Source organism: Mugil cephalus, chromosome 11, assembly GCF_022458985.1.
Source record: "Mugil cephalus isolate CIBA_MC_2020 chromosome 11, CIBA_Mcephalus_1.1, whole genome shotgun sequence".
Classification (NCBI taxonomy): domain Eukaryota; kingdom Metazoa; phylum Chordata; class Actinopteri; order Mugiliformes; family Mugilidae; genus Mugil; species Mugil cephalus.
The window spans coordinates 8,876,170-8,893,669 of NC_061780.1; the positions used below are offsets into that span (position 1 = coordinate 8,876,170).

Sequence of the window (17,500 nt, forward strand, 5' to 3'; positions counted from 1 at the left end):
CTTTGCGAATGGTGGTGGCTACAATTTAACATGTGAAATAATACGGCTATTCTTCAAAATGTATCAAAACTAGCTTAAAAATAATTTGTGAATCGTAGGCTACAAAGAAGTTCATAACTGTTGGTTGCTCTGAAATGAACAGAAGTATCTTCCAAACCTTGTAACCCCACTGCACAACTTCTCTGTTGAACGAGACTGAAAAAAGTTAAGCATCTCTAGGTAGATACTCACACAACTTGTATACTTTATGCTTTGATAGGAATGTCCATGGTTCAATCTTACCATAGTTATGTTAGCTGTTTACCAAAAACATTCTGAATTTACAACTGTATAATGTATATGGGCTAAAACTAAAAAAATATATTGCATTCTAACACAGCAGTCCTGCGCTAAATCCCTCTTCATGACTGTTATAGAGTTTAGTTTAATAAAGAAAGGGGGTAATTCATCTGTATGATCATTTTATGTGCAGTTTGCAGTTGGTAATTGGTGCTGTCTGACTAAAATGGGGTTGTCAAAATAACAGAAACAACACAAGTTTAACAGTATACCACAGGCTCCACAAATGAAAACACAGTCCTCTCATCTATTTCAAACAAAAGTACTAAAACCTTCACGGAGCCAAGATTTAGTACAAGACTGTTTTATTAACATGTTGTTTTCACTAGTGTACCTCATGAACTGGTAGGCGTGAGTATTTTGGGATTTCCCTACAAAAAAAAAAAAAAAAAGGTTTAAATACAGATGAATAAAGATTTTATTTTTTTTGTAATAATCCCCACTTCAAATAAATAAATAAATGCTATATTTTGCTTAACTAATCTCTCGTCATTTCTTTTTTTTTTTAACGCAGTGGTGGATAAACACAGATGGAGACCAGAAGTACCTGACTAAGTTTCCTGTTCCCCCAGCCTGGCCCAGTCAGCCAACAGTTTCCGGTGACAGTCCACACACGCAGACATGCCTGTAAGTACCGAGACCGTTTCTCTAGTTGCCACCGGTGGCAAAGAATCGCTTTTTAACGCGATCACATCATTATACGGCGTCACTTTGTGTTCATTTTACGAAGAACTCAAAGATTTGATGATTGTAACCTGAAATTTAAAAACGTGAACGGACGCAATATGGCGACACACGTGCTCCAGAGAGCAGCCCACGAGGTTCTCCCGACAGTTTATGTAGTATATTTCACTACTGGAGGATTTAAATATCAATATTAACATTTATTGCATTGTATACGTGCATCAGGATTAACACTATGTAAACTCTTATCGTGGTTTCGCAACAAAACGGTGTGGTTTATGAGAAGTAGCTGCGGGGGTATCTGCTCACCAGTCACGTGTTGGTAGGAGAATAAAATGAACCTTTTTTGGATTTATATTTGTATTTTTCAGTTTAATCTGTTGTTATCTACCGTTTAGAATATCAGCAATATTTCTCCTTAACGCCCTTCCTGTCATTTCTTATCTAACTGGATCTCAACCTTTGCCTTTCTGTAATTGTGCAGTAAAAAAAAAAAAAAAAAAACTTTGACGGCAACCTATTTATTCTTATATTGCCAATTTTTCAGCACCGTCTTGGTCAAAATTTAAACTGATTTAGATCAGCATTTTAACCTGGTGGTGGTTTCGTTTCAGCTTGCCAAAGATCTGCTGCACCCCAGCCCCGAGGAGCAGAGGAGGAGCCACAAGAAAAAGCGTCTTGTGCAGAGTCCTAATTCTTATTTTATGGATGTCAAATGTCCAGGTCAGTTTCATTCACATTACATAATCCTTTTAATTAACCGCGCACTGGGACAAACCTTCTAATTTACATGATGTGATGATTTTTGGTATCTGCACCAAAAGTAAAAGTGTAAGGTGCAAGTGTGTCAACTCATGTGCTTCATTACTTGATAGTGGGAAGTAGTTCATCAATTCAATCCTTTTTTTTTTTAATTGCATACATCACCTACTTCCTTGGTTGTTGCCTTTATGTGTTGCCCTTTCATTCTTTCCTTGGTGATCGGGGTGTCAAATAAGGCATACAGTGACACTTGCGGTTGTCTGTGCAATGAGTTTCAACGTGTGACTCCTCCATACAAACGGCTGCAAGGACACGCCAGTAGCCAAGCGCACATGGGACTGTGTAATTGGTGTTTGGCAGCTGCGTTGTGTGTGTTTGTGTGTAGCTGTGTCACGGTTGTCCCTTCAAATGTTTTGTGTGCTTTTTGCAGGTTGCTACAAGATCACCACCGTGTTCAGTCACGCTCAGACTGTGGTGTTGTGCGTCGGTTGCTCCACGGTCCTCTGCCAGCCCACAGGAGGGAAAGCTCGCCTGACAGAAGGTACACAAACACTGAGCACTGGGGTTCATCTGCACGTAGCGCCACACATCCTCATATGTCTGTATACATGTAGATTGTGCTATTTATAGCTGTAGGTTTCTACAGTATGTTTGTTAAAGAAGGTAATTAAGCTTTATTCGTTTATAGTTTGTTTATACACAATGATTCTTCCCATGTGGTTGGTCGCACTGAACCGTCTAGGAAATCAGGTTTGAAAAAGGGCAGGTGCTTTCAAGAAATACTTGGCAGGTGATTGGCTGAACCATCTGTCCTGAGGTAAAACTAGTGGGTATAGTACGATGTGTAGTTCCCTATGGATCTCGTCTTTGTGAGAGACATTAGTAGCTTTTTACCGCGGTCATCGCAGTCAGTTGTTAACCCTAAAACACACATAGCTGCCGGGGCCCCTCATGATACCTACTGATTGAACTGCTTTGTTTGAACGTGGTGTTCGGTTGCTGCCAAAAGCATTTGTTGGAACTTGGAAGAGTTTACATTTACACTCTCACTAAAATTGACTCATTTTAGTTCATGTCTTCGATGACATGTTTTCACATTTAAGTGTTGTCTTTGTAAGGGTTGAAAGTTTTAAGGTTAAATTGAATTGGTCAGATAATCCTTTATGGATCCCACAGTGTTTAACTGAAGCGTAGAGTTTTCTTTGGCACTGTTACAGGGTATCCACGGGGCCTTGAAACGTCTTAAGAGTCGATTTTTGGGGAAATTAAGACCCTTAAAAAAATCCTATCATGACTTTATGACGTCTTAAATTTTGAAGGTATATTTCTGAATTAGCTGTCAAAAGAGTTTGAGTCTAAAAAAACATTGAAAAGGTGTGTGAATTTATTCATTTATTAAAAAACAAAACAAGACACACTGGACTATTATAGGAGCTCTAGAGCCTACGCGGGTGGAAATTCAGAGGCACAAACAATGTTTGGAAACACCAGAGAGCGGCCTGAGTATGCCCTGGTGCTGTTGTTTATGCATTAAATTAGTCTTTAGTTTATGCAAGTGTTACACAAGTGTTTACACACTAAACGCGTGTTCAAACTTTGCCTTTGATTTATTCTAGCAGCCTGTTTGAATTGTGTTGTATGATGGTGGTCTATAGTCTGTCGTAAACTAAAACGGTGCCGCTGACGTAAACGGTAACAGCTCCAAGTGGTGGAGAGGTATTAAAAAAAAAAATATTGAGAAGGTCTTGAAAAAGTCTCAAAGGTATTGAAATTAACTTAAAGATTCCTGTATATACCCTTTATTAACACTCAGACATTGTCCAAGTTTCCCCCCGTTCACTCATATTTATTTTCTAGTTTCCTTCTTATCTCTTCTACCTTCTTACCCCACTGCTGTGACATTTAAAGCTGTACCTGGCTCTAGGCTAATGCTCGGAAACTAATATTTAGTCGTGATTTGTTAGGTGGGGGTTGCAGCAGGAAGTAGAACTGCACAACACGACTCTTACTCATTTGCCTTTGTGTTGCCCTTTCATTGTGTCCTTCATGAACAGGGTGTCTACTAAGGCGTACAGTGACTCTTGTGGTTGTGAGCAGAATTCATCATCGTTGATGCATTTCTTCACAATTGACTGCAAGCACATACACAACGCGCCTTTTCATTCACATTTCTTTAGACCAGTGAACGTCACATCCGGCCCCAAGAATTTTGCTGAATTCAAGAATATGTTCCTATATATATTTATTTATTTTTAAAATCATATGAAGCAAACACCCTCTGAAATGTAGCTTCAAAGATGAGGATAAACTCATACACTTGGGGACAAACCCAAAAAATGCAGCGTTGCACCTGATGCACTGACAGCCTCACAAATGTGAAGCCTAAAATATCGCCCCCTAGTGGCAGTACAGGTAACACGAGTCTGTTAAAACTGACAAAGGCTTAAAAAATGAGATAACTTTGGAAGGAAAATTAATAGTCAAATAATACTTTACTTGGGATACAAATTAGTTTTATGAGAGCATCTGGGTCTCTGTGTCTGCCTAGAAAAGTTCTGGCCCTTGGACAAATGTAATATGACTCCTGCTTTAGACTAAAGAGCTGGATGATAATAGAAGAATCAGTTTGATCTGGAGGAAAAAAAAACAACAAAAACAGAAAAATAATCTCTTCATCAGTCAGAGTGCTCGATAGAATGTGTTTGAATTGGTTTGAGCTTCGGGTCAAGGTTTGTTTTTAGTGACCCTCTCGTCGTCCCACCTACTCCATCCTGTGCTCTGCTGCCGTGGTAACCAAGGACTTCTCATTGTGCTCTGCTTTGAGTTACTGAGAAGGCAGCAGCAACCCTTACCACATAAACCACACTTGTTTGTACGTGATTCAGTCTCTCAAAGTGCAGATAGCAACATGAGTTTTAGTGTCCTCTTATCCCCTTGTCAGTGAGTCAGTTTATACAGCGTCCCCGCTGCACCGACTGGCTTTGTGCTTCTGATCCCCACTGAACAGTATAAATGTCTACTTAAAACACTCACGCGAAAGCCACCTAAAACTGATGCTGTAGTCAGTAATATTCAGATCTCGTGGAAGCTTTAAATTGAAAAGTTTCTCCTTAATCTCAATTGTTTTATGGAAGCTGTTGTGTTGATGCTATTTGGTTGATTTAGAGTCTGTAGTGTAACTGGGGCAACATGTGGGCTGATGTTAGCAGATGTATGGGTATATATTATGGATGATGGATAACAAGGCATTGCACTATACAAATGCCAAAGCAGATTTGTGGTCGTCTTTGGAAGGAAAAAAAAAAATCACTGTTCCTGTTTGTCCAGTAGAGGGCACTGGTTAGTTAAGTTTTCGACTTGAATGTGGTCTTTTTTTTTTTTTTTTCCAAATAAGAAAAAGTGAATGATTTTCTCTCACTTGGCGAGTTCATCAGGTACACCAATGAAAATGAATGGATTCTAGCACAATACATGCACTCAGTCTCAGCTTATTGAAGGTTAGGGTGTTTTTTTTTTTTTTTTTATTCCACTATTTTAATTTTAGAGGTTGTGGTTTGTAGTACTGTTGAATTTTCTTGTTTTTTACCAACACATCGTTTTAAAACCCACTTTTTAGTCAGTGGGCTAATAAACCTAAAACTCAGAGGTGGTTTATTAACTTAACTTTACTCCCAAACTGACCTGCTGCCCTTTCCTCTCTCCACCCAGGATGCTCATTCAGGAGGAAACAGCACTAGCTTGACCAGACGCGTTTGGACACACTTGAGATGGGAGAGTAAGAACTTGATGGACATCAAGTGACACTGCCACAGAACTGATGCTGGGATGAAGAAATGGAAATACAAATCATGTAATGAGGTGTCACCTGTCTATGGCATATGGAGAGAAATTTATGGCCTTGTTCAGACCCTACATACACCTTCAATCCATGAGTTCTTCCAAATAAATTTGGGGTTTTTGATGAAATAGTCTTGCATTCCTCTTATCTGGTTTCTTTCTCTTTGTATCTGTAAAAGGCCGCGTTGATCCCATCTAGACATTTGGCTTAAAAATGTATACGGTAAAGATCAGGTTTTCCCATCAAGTGCTTTAATTAAACACACTTTTACAGGAATGGGGAGGGGTCAAAGGTTAGACTCCACTACACATCACTATAGATTTCTTACTCTTTGTAAACGCTCGACCATTTCCAGAAACGGAAACACACTGTGGCTGAAAATGCAAACGACACCTAAGAGACTGTGTTTTTACCATGTAATAACAGCACTTTGCATAATTGGGTATTGATTGATGTGTACAGTATATCTGTAGGTAAATATGATGGTGAAGTCATTCTGGTAAATAAGGTGGTCAACGATGTCCCCAGTGACCGGGTGGGTGCGGGGTCCGCTCTTTGGGGAAAAAACCTCGTTAGCCCTGTTTCTGTAACGCAAACACAGAAGGATGTGACACTGAATTACTTTTTAATGATGAGTTCAGTTGTGAATCTGCGTGTGCCGGCAGGCTTCCTGTGGCAAACATGTGAGATGAATTCCTTTGAAGCTGCGGGGAATGCCTTTGGAAGAGAGAATAGCATGAGGGATAATTTCTAAAAGACCTGTGACCTACAGTTATTCACAGCTTTGTTTAGGCTGTTTGCTGCCTCTGACAGCATTGAGTTGTACAGTGAATAAAGAAATCACGGGAGGGAGTGATTCAGTGATATTTAACCAGTTGCTATGGTTGCTTGTGTCTTGCTTGTATGTTGGACTTTGCTTACCAATAAAATCATAAATTATGAAATATGACTCTGGTGTGTCTTCTGGTTATTGAATGACTAAAACACAAACCAGGTTTTTCACATCCAATAAATGTCCTTATTACGTTATAATAATGCAGTACAGCATTGTATTTTGTCGCAACATTATGATTAATACAATAAGTGTTAAAAGCAGACTAAATGAGGAAGTTGAAGGGTTAGATGGACTCTGATGTCTAGGAGACTGGATCAGAGCTACAGCTCGTATCGTATCAAGGACAAAAGATTAGGGAACCGATGAAGGATGTTTGATTTACAGTACGTAGGGAACAAAGTTGGAGAATGTGGTCTGGTCTGATGTATCATGTTTTTTTGTTATAATAATAATATCCAGCTAAGAAGAAAATGAGTCTGAAGCCCACCTGGACAAGCACGGTAACAACGACCTCATTGCTTTGCCGCTGTGCTGTGAGCAGCTAATGTTAGAACCCCTGAATCTGACCGGTGGACATGTGGCTGTCTTAAGGTCACTGACTGTTCTGATGTGTGTCTGCTCAGAGTAATTATAGTAGTGGAGCTGACCCGGGGTCTGGACTCCACAGCGATGTGGTGTCAGACGGTGCTGTCGGAAGAGCTTGTCAAGACTCAGACAGCACATCGTCCAGGACACAGGTGTGGAAATGAACCCTATAGAAGATGGTGGTTGTTACTGCGTGACCGCGTAGGAACATCCGAACCAGACCTGCCAAATATCAATACAGATGGTAACATTTTGTTCAGATTTAACACCTGATGTTGATGACACCTAGAAGCAATTTAGTTTAATTTAGAATAAACTATTAGTTAATGATGATCTGTGATCCACAATCTACTTCTCAAATTCAGTTCCCACTGGACAAACCTGTAATAAGGTACTAAAGGTACAAGCAAACCTCACCTGATCCTTTCAACATCCAAACTGAGGATTGATGGCACGACTCCAAAATGATTTTTGTCTGTATTTAAATAGACTTTTTGTATATTTCTGCATAAGGTTGTGTGCGACAAACCGACATAATAGCTCGTCCTCGTTGCCAGATCCTGTATCCTCCAGGCTGAGGGCCTGTTAGGGACCTGGGCTGACACTGCATCAGGCAGGGCAGCGTCTCTGGGACGCCAGAGAACAGAAAGGGGGCCGACCCCACAAAGAGGCTCAGACAGAAAAGAGCAGGTAGCAGGTCCCCCCTGAAAATGAACGGACACCCGACATCTGTACACAGCCGCAGGGAATGAAAGACACGGGGAGAGTACACATTCTTAATATGGTGAGAGGCTGACAAGGTTGCTGTTGTGAACTGTAAAGTATAAAGATGTATGAAGGGGATGCTAGAGTGCAATCAGACTACTAGATACTTTGCCCTGTCCTACATCAACCACAGAGATACCTGAAGAGCTGATAGTGAGGGCCAGAGATAACATTCAGAGACATGGCAGATGAGTTTTACAATATTGACCTGAGAATTTTGCATTTTTTCAGTGTTAAATCTGGAAAAATGAGCACAGTAGAACAAAAACGAGACATGAAAGACAGGTGTTGGGAAAGAAGGAAACTGAAAAAGTGGGCAGGAGCTACAAGAGAGTGCAGGAAAGGTGTGGGCGTGCGTGCATCTCGCCACTGATCAAGGTTATCACAGAATAGAGCCCGGCTGCAAAGCGAAGGCAGGATGACTGGGCCCTCCCACGCAGCGCGGTGATAAAACCATCCTGGTGAGACGGGAGTTCATCCGCGCACATATGGCCCCCTCTTTGTTCGAGATTCTCGCCAAGGACAGAGTCATTACACATCATTAGTAGCCGGTGCATAATTAACGGACCTGAACGCTGATGAGCAGGGTCTGACTGACCCCCGCGCGTCTCCATGGCAACAACCTCCAGCAGGGCAGAGCCAGTGTCTGGGCCACTTGTCCGCACCCCCCCCTGGGAGTCCACAGTGACAAGCCGTGTCCTGTCGCACACTGACAGGGAGCGCGGCGCACGGGGCAGATGGCATCTCTGGAACACGAGACGACAACACTCGGCGGCTGTGTCAAAAACACTTCTCGGTTTTTACGTTTTTTTTGGGCGATACACACACACAAAAAAAATGTTTCATTAGTCTCAAGTCTCAACTTGAGGATGTACACCAGGGACACATCAGCAAGATAGAAAACTTTAATACCCATTTAGATGAGTCTTTCAACTTACTCCTCTGCTGCCTGCGTGTCACACACATGTCCTATGATAGCTGGAGCCTGTCCCGGCTGTCACTGGGTGAGACGCGGGTCACACCCGGCGGTTACACCTGGGACAGGTCGTTAGTCTATGGCGAAAGACAAACAACCACTCACACTCACATCCAGGCATATGGCCAATTTAAAATCAACCAATTAACCTAACGAGTGTGTCTTTGGATCGTGGGAAAACCCCAGGCAGGCGCAGGAAGCACATTCAAACAACCTCGCACTTCCCCATTATCCGTGGTGAACGGTGTCTTTGCCACAGCAGAGTATTTCAGTGCCAGCGCACCACAACAGAAACTGACACAATAAACACATTTCAGCTGGACAGAGTTTATAAATAAAGGCCAAAATAAAAAGATGTAAACATGATGAAATGTGAGTGTAAGAATGTGTCCGTGGGTTACATCAGTGAATTTATAGAGGTCAAGGGTGTGACTGCTTTGCGGGGTATCTTAAAGCGCCGTCCTCTGAGCCTGAGCCTGAGTCTGAGGCAGGGAGACACCTCGGCAGGAGCGAGGGTCACCATGATGGATGTTATACCTGAATGGCCGTGAGCATTAAAAGCCTGGTGACCTGGTAGGAACCATCAGTCATGTCGCTTTGTCAGCGCTTCACATTAATCATTCCCGTGTCTGCGATCATTAATTATTCGGGAACATTCTGAGCTCATAATTGGTCGGCAAGCTGTGAATTTCTTTCCCGGCGCTGCGTGTGAAAAAACCATTCGGGTTGAGGAGCCGTCGAGAGGGATCTGAGGACGTCAAACTGTACCCTCTTCTGGTCACACCCTGCTAACTGCAACTCCAAACTCTCTTAGCACAGAGAAACCAGGAAGAAAAGGAGAAGAGCAAAAAAAAAAAAAAAAAAAGAAAAAAGGGAGGAGTGGATCTTTTCTGTGGAAAGCGAAGCGGGAACAAACTTGTTAAGATCATTTAGCAGAGCAGAGTGTTGACAGAGAGTGACAGAGAAATGACAAGGAGGAAGAAAAACAGGGAAATGAGGAAAGATGTAAACACAGGCTGTTGCCGTCACCGAGGAATATTTGAGCACGCTGCTCGTGTTGGCTAATTGCAGGCTAGCTCCTAATGGAGGGGACAGATAATGTGTTATGGCTGTTGTAAATAGTTCACCCGTGGGAGAGGCTCAGAAAATGTAAATATATAATCACTAGCCAGATGCCACTCTGTATTTTCGTTTAGCCAAGTTATTACAGAGAACATTTACACAGACACGTCAAATGAATTACTTCCTGCCAGAAACATTCTGCTTTCCAAAAAAAAGTATTTTATCAGCAATATCCGTGCATATTTCAGCCCGTGTTTTACATAAAAACAAGGAGTGCAATTCTGTTCTTGACAGTAATTTATTCAGAATGCAAAAAAGTGGAAATAATGAGGCTGAATACTCCATTTAATGACGTTGATACAGGGCTCATAGCACAGCTTCAAGTTCAGCTGAGCTCCATTGACACGTTCGTTCATTCATCTGTTCATCCATTCACTGTTCATCCATTGTTATACGCATACGCTGTCATTCAAGGTCGGAGAAATGTGGGATCTTTACGTGCAGGCATCTGGTGAAAGGCAGAGAAAACACAAACACGCTTAAAACAATAGGCGGTGTTCAGTCTCCAGCCACCTGACCCATATTCCTCTGCAGAGAGAGCACAGCTGCAAACAGACACAAACAAAAGCGCGTCAAGTGAACGCTGACTTGAATATCCAATTAGTAAAATAGCATTCAGAATCACCCAATCAACATGATTTACTGCGCTCATTAAAAGTAAAACCCTCTGTGTGAACCACGGTGTGATTGCTGATCAACAGCCTCACACAAAAATACCTGTGCACGAGTGAGAGTGCGTTTGTGACTCCCTGAGCTCAGCATCCTCTCTAGTCTCTGCGAGAAAACTCCCCTCAAACGCAGACACGGGCGGTTGTTATAGAAACCAACCTCACTTTTAAGGCAAATAGCTGGGGAGGTGTGGAGGGAGGCCGCGAGAGAGGGGGGCGGGTAAAAAGCACTGAGTTCAAATGAATATAAAATTCGAATGAAATCCAGTCTGAGTACTGTATGTGCGTTTGTGTGTGCGCTCATGCACGTACCATGGTGTCTACCTATGACTGCGCAAGTGCGATAAGCGGGAGAAGATGCAACGGGAAAAAGTTGGACGGGAGCAGATGAAATGAAATTGAAGGAAGTGACTTGCAGGGCTGGAGGGCTGTTGGGACTGAGGACGGGGTTTGGGTGGGGTAGAGGTGGAGCGGGAGTGGAGAAGCTGTTCAGCCTCTTCTCATCCCTTTGATGGACCAGCACAAGGACCAGCCGGCGAACGTGTGCACACATTGAAAACTAGAAAAAGCCCGAGTGCAGATGTCAAGAGACAACCGCTGAGTGGGTGCAGAATACTATAACTTTTACAAATAATAGTCTCACCTAGGCTTTGAGGACACGATGAAGCAGTCAGCTGGCGTGCCACTGACCATTCCTTTTCTCTAATTGGCTGTCTCTTCCTTCGGCCCGTACGCATCCTCTTCCGAGGGGCCAGAGTCCTCAGCCTGATACCCGATACGTTAAATGTATGAGTGGCACTGGGCGCTGGGTGTTAATATGCATACAAGTTACACTGGTGAATAACTCGGTGGAAGCCCTGTCAGGGGAGGAAGCAAAGTACAAGTCCCCTGTGGCATCATTAAAAACCCCATTGTCTCTCCCTTCATCCCTATTCAAATGAACAGCCAGAAAAATAGGTCAATCAACAACCCCTGCTCTTACTCCCCTCTACTCCCTCTTTCTCACACTCACACACACACACGCGCACACGCACACACACACACACACACACACACACACACACACACACACACACACACGCCCCTGTACGCAGCCTGAGGGGAGAGTGGGCGGCCGGCGTTGCCATGGAACCAGCATCGTACAGGTCCTCTTCCGTGGTGACAATGGTATGGCCTTGCTCCGCTGCTTCTACCTGCACAAGAACCTGAACAATGATCAGCGAGGTTTATCAACGTACATTCATCGTCTTAACTTTTTCACCGCATCAGATGAGTGTTTCGCTCATTGCGGTAAAAGAAGGACACAGCAGAGATCACATGAGTAGAGCTGCCACTACAACCCCTTTAATTAATTTCATGTCTGGAAGTATATGTTCAGTATACATTAGTTTATATATTTCAGTTTGCATTGAAGCCACCCTTCTAAGGTCTTGGCATTAAAACGATATAAATCATGTATAGATTCAAACAGATAAAAGCACTTAAGTAGAGTGTTAGAAGAATGTTAGACTCTAATGGCCAGGAAGCTGACTCCACACTAAAGACTGAGTGGATCATTAAGACCTTTAAGAGCATGTAATCTGATGTGTTACACCAACAAAAGCACAAATTGCTCATTTATAAAGTGAATTTCTGGGATTGGACATGTATTCCCCCTTGGCTGACGTTTACTCGTTGTGCAGCAACATGGACAGAAAGATCCACCCAGGATCAATCGTTTGTAGCCATTCATGTCTATAAATCCTTCACAATCTGGTCGGATCAGACCAGCTAGAACTACCTGAGGTGGTAATGTGAGGCGTTTATGATCGACCTATTCTGATTTCATCATGAGAAAAAAAAAAGCATTTTGTTGTTAACAAAGTCTAACTCAACAGTGCACAGATGACGTGTATGACTACGTCGCTGTTTCTCTTCAGTGCATTGCCGTGTAAAGCTAAAGAAGATCTGATTGGTCCAGTGGATGTTTGCTTTGAACACGATCAGGTTCCAGACTAACTTTCTGATCTCAAAGCTAATGTCAGTGCTATTTAATTAAACTAAGCAATTATGAGACAAGAGGTGAGTGTCTGTTTTCTGTGTTCACATGATTTCCCACAGTATGTGCACGTGTGTGTGTGTGTGTGTCACTTAACAATCCTGTGGTGGTGTGTTGAGGGTTAACCGTCATCAGCTGCGTGAATTGCAGTCTTGCCCGGCTTCTTCCCTTGCGATTACAATATTTCTCCTTTCATCATCACCACGGCAACATCACTTCCCTGCTCACAATGCGGCTTCCCCAGGCCTGCTCGGGCACACATTCATAAGTGTGAATTCAAAACCTGCACCTACTCTCTTGTATACATACAGAAATACACATACACACGCACCCACATATGCAGACCGGCATGTGTAGGTATATCTGCTGCTCTGGTTGTCAGGGAAACACCAGCGCTAAGCACGGGAGCGAGGGGCTCGTGGACATCCACCTCCCAGTGAACCATGGTCTGTAGGGTCACCTGATGTGTTCTTCTGTCATGAACAAAACAGAGGAGCCTCCAAAGCTACATGCAATGACACTTTACAGGGATGTGGAAATAGCTGCCTATAGTCCTGCAATCTACTATGAACAAAGAGCTGCAGGGCGTCCACAAAATTACACTGAGCTATATACTATCTTGAGATGTGTTTTTATTGTAAAAAGATATGACATCAGGGCTTCAAAACATTTCTTTATATTATACACTGATGTGAAAAAAGTGTCTGAACCCTTGGTTTGTCACAGCCTAAATGTCTCAGATCATCAAATAAATGATAAATGTAAGACAAAGATAACACAAGTAAAGACTAAATACAGTTTTTAAATTAAGGTTATTATTAACAAGAGGAAAAAAATCCAAATCTAAATGACTGTGTGAAAAAGTGTTTTCCCCTGCTCCTGCTAAAATGTAACATACCTGTGGTTTATCACATCTAATGAGAAAGAAAGAGACTGAACTCTATCAGTCTGGAAAATGTTGTAAAGCCATTTCTAAAGCTTTGGGACTCCAGTGAACCACAGTGAGAGCCATTATCCACAAATGGTGAAAAAATGGAACAGTGAGGAGTGGCTGACCGACCAAAATTACTCCAAGAGAGCAGTGATGACTCATCCAGGAGGTCACAAAAGACCCCACAACAACATCCAAAGGACGGCAGACCTCACTTACCTCACTTTAGGTCAGTGTTCGTGACTCCACCATAAGAAAGAGGCTGGGCAGAAATGGGCTGAATGGCTCAAAGTTCAAAGACCAAAACCACTGCTGAGCAAAAAGAGCATCAAGGCTCATCTCAGGTTTACCAGAAAACATCTTTTCAGAAAAGTCTGACGAGACAAAAGTTGAACTGCTGGGAAGGTGTGTGTCCTATTATATCTGGTGTAGCACAGCATTTCAGAAGAACATCACAGCAACAGTAAAATCTGGTGGTGGTAGTGTGATGGTCTGGGGCTGTTTTTCTCCTTCTGAACACATTTTTTGTCTACCAAAAAACCCTGAAAGAGAATTCCCAGCCATCTGTTCTGCAGCAGGACACTGATCCAAAAGCAAGTCCACCTCTGAATGGCTGAAGAAAAGCTAAATGAAGACTTTGGAGTGGAGTCAAAGACCTGACCTGAATCCTACTGAGATGCTGTGGCATCGCATTAAAAAGGTGGTTCATGCTGGAAAAACCCTCCAATGTGGCTGAATTACATCAATTCTGCAAAGACGACAAAATTCCTCCACTAACGCCCCATTGCAAGTTATCACAAACGCTTGAATGCAGTTGTCGCTGCTAAGTGTGGTTATTAGTTATTAGGTTTAGGGAACACTCACTTGTCCACACAGGGTCATGTCGGATTGGATTCAGTTTTCCCTTAATAATGAAAACCTTCATTAACATTTAAGCCAACACTTTTCCACACCACTGTACATAGTTAATTTACACTGGGTCTAAGTTAATCACCTTAAATTGATCTTTAAACACCCAGGATACATGATGGCTGGGGTAAGTGATGAAACCCACACTGAGCCCATTTTCATGTACAAATGAACAACATTTAAAAACCTAATTTAATTAATTTAAATAATTCTGGCATCCTTTCAGGATGATGAACCGTGGCAGCCAGACTAAATGTGTATTTTCCTTCATAGGACAATCCATGCGAATCAGTTTCTTCTAAGAAGTAGCTGCCTTTGAAAACAAATACTGTGGATCAGTATCAATTTAGGATCTGGTTAATTTGGAGGCCAGGTCAACACCTTGTGCTATTCTTCATGTTTTTTTTTTTTTTAGTTGTTCCTAAACCATTTTTGCATGTGTGTGTCTTTTTCAGGCTGCATCCTGCTGGGTCGTTGCTATGGGGTGTCTGGTCTGGTCTCGGTGGGTGGTTCATGTCCAGGTAACATCCACATGGATGCCAGGTTACAAAATGATTAACCATTACAACAAGTGCTTCAATAAAATCTTTACAGTATAATTCTTTGAACAGATGTGAGCCTGACGATGGACAGTGAGAGGTGAAATAGGCAAAGTAGGGAATCTTGTCTAGACACATTAGCTTTATTAGCTTTGTCAACATTCTCATAATATATAATACCTGGTGCTCCTGTTCAGAGTGATTTGTTATTTTTTAAATGGACCGCATTTAGACAGGGCTCTCATCCAAAGTGTTCTACAAGGAGCCTCTCACTCACCCGTTGGCACCAAACCCAGGGCAACGAGCCACAATGCAATGCACTAATCAAGGCGTTAACGCCATTTTAGTATCGGCGTATTACTCTTGTGGACAGGAGTCTTGGATTGAACTGCCAACTTTGTTATTAGTGAGAAACCTGCCTTACCTGCCGAGCCACAGTTCAGCAGTTCAATTGCTCCTTTTGGAAAGTGATCAGATGGATTGGTTTTTATAATAAATGGTTTTAAGTCTAAAAACATGGGATTTGCTCATTCTGTAAATGAGTTATTTCTGGCGTCTCATTCATGGCATTTTCTTGCCTTTGCTTTAAGTAAAATGTACATGAGTAATAAAATGTTGTTTTTGCCTGGATTTAGCAGGAGTAGGGATAAAAACATAACCCGATTTCCATTTCCACCATATCCTTTGCTTCTCTTGGCTCAGACAGCAATCTTGTAAGAGCAAATGGGATTCCTGAAAAAAAAATGGAGAGGGACCGAGAGACGTGTGGAGAGAGAAACCAACTAAGCTACAGGCATTACCCTGGCCCTAAAATTATAGAACACAATCATGAAAATTCACATAGCCTGTGAGAGATGATGAAAGCCCCGGGGGCAGCAGAGTCTGCCAGTAAATAACACAGATAACAAGCTCATCACATCTGGTTATGTGTGCTGTGCCCTGGGCAGAGCACCGCCGCGAGCTGCATCTGGCTTTCACACCTCTGTTACTCTGTTTTATATTTTCACTCTGGGCTGAACACACAACAGGCTGGGTTAAGATGAATCCTGAAAAAATAACATTCAATTTCCTATGTCAAGGAGAGACGGTGTGAATACTGTGACCGGGCCGTCATGCTTAAATGATTTTACTCACAATGAGAAGCTACAAGAATAGTGTGTGGTCACCTTTGGGAAAGGATTGGTGTGAACTAACTGGAAGGCGTTTAATTTAAATAGCTTTGAATGTCGTCAGCGATTACCATAAAAAGGAAAAAAGAACACTAAGAAGACCCGTAAATAGGGTACGTGCTCAACAGACAGTACAAGCCATTAGGATCTCAGTAAACTAAACTACTAAATATGTGTTGTAGTTATAGAATTTATTTGGACTGTGCCCTTATATTATTTCACACACTATCACTTTATCACAATATAATAAGCCTACGCGGCTTATCATAGGCTTATATTAAAACCTATCAATAACAGTGGGACAAATCCATGCAGACATTTTTATTGGTGAAAACTAAGAAAATAAGTCAAAAACAAAAGACAAAAGAACTTCTATCTTCATGGCTCTCTGTTAAGGACCTTATTCACTGCACACTTGACTCCTCTCTAACAATTTCCTAGGCCTGCTATGTCAAAGCAGGCTCACACCCAATTAGAATACATACATCTGACAAGCAATATGCAAATCATCAATCAAACAGAGTTCATCCCTCACAGGCAAGAAACACCTCTGACCACAATTTGAATCACAGAAAAATGAAAAGTACGACAGCATGAATGAAGCAGCGACCTCAAACGTTCTTGTCACAAATAAATACAAATATAACCAGATACTGTACGCTGGGCACACTCTCTCCACGCGCAATTAAACTCACCAAAATTCAGTCACATTTATTTCTATTACGACAACACGATTCTCAGTTTAGTCAGAAACCGCATTTTCTTTCGTGATACATTTAGTGAAAACACGAGGATACCATCTTAGCTGATTTGCGTGATTTGCAAGATTCAACAGAGAAAATGAGACCCAAGTGTTTGGCAAAGGTTAAGCCACACAGAAACACACACACACATATCACCCAAATGTCCAACACATCTGTCTATTCTTTCCCATGTTTATTTCAAGTTATAGATGCAGATAGATAAGACAATGACCCAGGAGTATGAACTACCTGCTTCATGCAGATTGAGATAAACTGACTTGATGAAGGTTTTTGGCCCTGAAAGTTTCCACTTCACTTCATTTCATGAAGTCAGACACGTGGTTTCAGACAAGCACAGATACACACATACACACACACCAGCAAATAATGGACCATGGACACCGCTTTGTTACTCACCAGTCTCCTCTTAGGCTGCAGTGTATATGGGTTGTTTTTTGTCTTTGGCTAACTAAAAGAAGCAATAAGCTTGAATTTGCCATTGTTCCGGTTTATCACCATGTTTTAACAATATCTATTTTTTGCTGTGAATTAGCGTGTTGCAGCTAGCTAGTTTTTGTAATTATTTATAAACTGTAC

At 42.0% G+C, this 17,500-nt stretch overlaps 1 protein-coding gene, 2 long non-coding RNA genes and 1 other non-coding gene across 4 annotated transcripts; 2 read left to right on the forward strand and 2 right to left on the reverse strand.

Annotated features, from left to right (window-relative positions):
* Nucleotides 1-857: 857 nt before the first annotated feature.
* rps27.2 (ribosomal protein S27) lies at nt 858-6,572 on the forward strand. Its single transcript, XM_047599459.1, has 4 exons — nt 858-966; nt 1,638-1,746; nt 2,216-2,326; nt 5,494-6,572. Exons 1-4 carry the CDS (start codon nt 961-963, stop codon nt 5,520-5,522), a joined length of 255 nt encoding a protein of 84 aa, XP_047455415.1. The 5' UTR covers nt 858-960; the 3' UTR covers nt 5,523-6,572.
* On the forward strand, nt 1,967-2,101 carry LOC125017105. The gene has a single exon (XR_007113808.1). It is a non-coding gene; the product is annotated as a small nucleolar RNA SNORA13 (small nucleolar RNA).
* Nucleotides 6,573-10,125: 3,553 nt separating the features above from the next.
* LOC125016577 lies at nt 10,126-11,619 on the reverse strand. Its single transcript, XR_007113704.1, has 2 exons — nt 11,218-11,619; nt 10,126-10,354 (listed from the first exon to the last, which is right to left on the reverse strand). It is a non-coding gene; the product is annotated as an uncharacterized LOC125016577 (long non-coding RNA).
* Nucleotides 11,620-11,663: 44 nt separating this feature from the next.
* Nucleotides 11,664-14,176, reverse strand: LOC125016578. The gene is made up of 4 exons (XR_007113705.1): nt 13,763-14,176; nt 12,958-13,085; nt 12,710-12,858; nt 11,664-11,779 (listed from the first exon to the last, which is right to left on the reverse strand). It is a non-coding gene; the product is annotated as an uncharacterized LOC125016578 (long non-coding RNA).
* Nucleotides 14,177-17,500: the final 3,324 nt, after the last annotated feature.